Source organism: Salmo salar, chromosome ssa14 (genome assembly GCF_905237065.1).
Source record: "Salmo salar chromosome ssa14, Ssal_v3.1, whole genome shotgun sequence".
Taxonomy (NCBI): Eukaryota; Metazoa; Chordata; class Actinopteri; order Salmoniformes; family Salmonidae; genus Salmo; species Salmo salar.
Genome location: NC_059455.1, coordinates 39,339,353 through 39,341,364, shown reverse-complemented (window position 1 = coordinate 39,341,364; position 2,012 = coordinate 39,339,353). Strand labels below are relative to the sequence as shown.

The following is a 2,012-nucleotide window of genomic DNA, read 5'->3' as shown; positions in this document are numbered from 1 at the left end:
GCTCCTTCTCTTCCTCAACTACAGTCTCCTACTCCTTTTTCAGTTTTGTTTTGTACTTCTGTAAAAAGTTCCATATGCTGTCTATGGTTTATAAATAATTACCATATGGGTTGTCAAAATTGTTTGAGATTATTTTCAGTGCTAGATCAGATGCCATCATTGAGAACTATGAAAACCAATACACACTGCAGGAACTGAAGTTGGCCCCCAGAACCCCTACTCAACACCGACCACCAGTAACCACCCTGTTTGTTACTTAGGGTAGCTTGGGCTGTTAACTGTCAAGCGTAACTCTCTCATCCCATTATGCACAATACAAAATTATGTTCCAATTTGTTTGGTTTAATTTTTCCCAGCTACAGAAAGTAATAATAAAAAATACACGTAATTTGAACCCTTTCATTTGGTCTGAATGTGTCATTAAATGATTGATCATGCCAATCATAGCATGATTTTTTTTTTTCAGGACGTGATTTTCCACGCGGCACTTCTGATCTGATTCGGATGGGGGCGATAGAGTCCAGTCAGCTGCTGTCACGATAGAAGCCGCCGTGACGTCACGCCCCGGTCTGTTTTGGTGAAGGGGTGGAAGATGGCGGCGTCCAAGGTGAAGCAGGACATGCCTCCTCCGGGGGGTTATGGTCCCGTTGATTACAAGAGAAATCTCCCTAAAAGGGGACTCTCTGGTTAGTAAACTAATTACATTTGTATTGAGTGGTTTAAAAGTTCGGAGTAGATCGTTTTATAGTCAGACCTGTCAAACAAGGGACGCTAGCTAACGTTAGCTAGCTAATGTCTTGCCAAGTTTAATAATTTGTGTGATATTGTTTATTGTAAAACAAAAAAAATTGTTGTTCTCCTGTTTGTTATCCCAGTACTGTATTTTCTTCACAAATGACAACTAAGGTAGCAGCACAGGGATCAATTCAATTGCGTAAGTATATGGGTAGCACAGACAGGGTTTGGAGAGGATCTTGATTAAATACATTGCTGACAGTGAATATTCTCATTTTCAGGGTATAGCATGCTCGCCATTGGAGTCGGTGTCATGTGTTTCGGTTATTGGAGACTCTTCAAATGGAACAGGGAGAGGAGGTAAAAATGGCCTTAATGGAGTTAATCACTGGCATTGATTCATTGTACCAGCTTGGGTCATTGAGATGGGGTTTATTGTTGGTCAATGACCTGCTGATCTTTTCTGATGGTGTGTTGTAGGCGGTTGCAGATTGAGGAACTGGAAGCAAGGATAGCTCTTCTGCCTTTGCTGCAAGCAGAGCAGGACCGGAGGTAAGATAAGCACCAACACTGACACACAATCAAATGCTACTTCAACCGGGTAAAGGTAATTTACCAATTTTGGCCATGAATAATCAGTTGTTTTAGGAGCTCTGAATTTATTTCCCCAAAAGGCAACTACGGATGCTGCGGGAGAATCTGGAGGAGGAAGCAGTCGTAATGAAAGATGTCCCTGGCTGGAAGGTAAAGACAGATGCTTGATTTAATTTCTGTCTAGACAGACAGATGTTTGTTTTATTTGTCAATTGTCATGAAGCTGCAGATGGTTGCTTTTCTAAATGTTGTAGAATAAGCACTTGAATGGAAGCAAATAACTCTCAGCAATGCAGTTCGTTCTACAGTGATGATGAATAATAAGCTCCTCCTTGTTTGTGTCTATTTAGGTGGGAGAGAATGTCTTCCACACAGACCGCTGGGTGGCCCCCCTCACAGAGGAGCTGTTTAACCTTAGACCCCGGGAAGAGCTTCTACACAAGCGCTTTGGCTTCCTGTGGTACGTGTAGTCGCCCCCAGTCCAACCGTGTCACTACAGTACTCCTCGGCTACTATACCAGTCACAGCCACTAACCTGTTGACCTGAGTCCACAACTCAACACAGCTTGTAAATGTTCTATATTAAAGTGATCTTTTCTTTACCCCATACTGGTTCTCTGTTTTATATCATTACTGAAGGCATATTACAGGTTAAACAGGATCTTGAATGTTTTCTGTTCTAT

At 42.0% G+C, this 2,012-nt stretch overlaps 1 protein-coding gene across 1 annotated transcript; it reads left to right on the top strand.

Annotated features, from left to right (window-relative positions):
- Positions 1-500: 500 nt before the first annotated feature.
- On the top strand, positions 501-1,936 carry LOC106569554 (NADH dehydrogenase [ubiquinone] 1 alpha subcomplex subunit 13). The gene is made up of 5 exons (XM_014141019.2): positions 501-686; positions 1,017-1,095; positions 1,216-1,287; positions 1,410-1,479; positions 1,680-1,936. Exons 1-5 carry the CDS (start codon positions 593-595, stop codon positions 1,797-1,799), a joined length of 435 nt encoding a protein of 144 aa, XP_013996494.1. The 5' UTR covers positions 501-592; the 3' UTR covers positions 1,800-1,936.
- The last annotated feature ends 76 nt before the right edge of the window (positions 1,937-2,012 follow it).

Bases quoted from the DNA above. Each gene is read 5' to 3' on its own strand.
- LOC106569554 (XM_014141019.2), top strand. From the start codon at position 593: ATGGCGGCGTCCAAGGTGAAGCAGGACATGCCTCCTCCGGGGGGTTAT. The intron at 1,096-1,215 runs GTAAAAATGGCC...GGTGTGTTGTAG, and splicing joins AAATGGAACAGGGAGAGGAG to GCGGTTGCAGATTGAGGAAC. The intron at 1,480-1,679 runs GTAAAGACAGAT...GTGTCTATTTAG, and splicing joins AAGATGTCCCTGGCTGGAAG to GTGGGAGAGAATGTCTTCCA.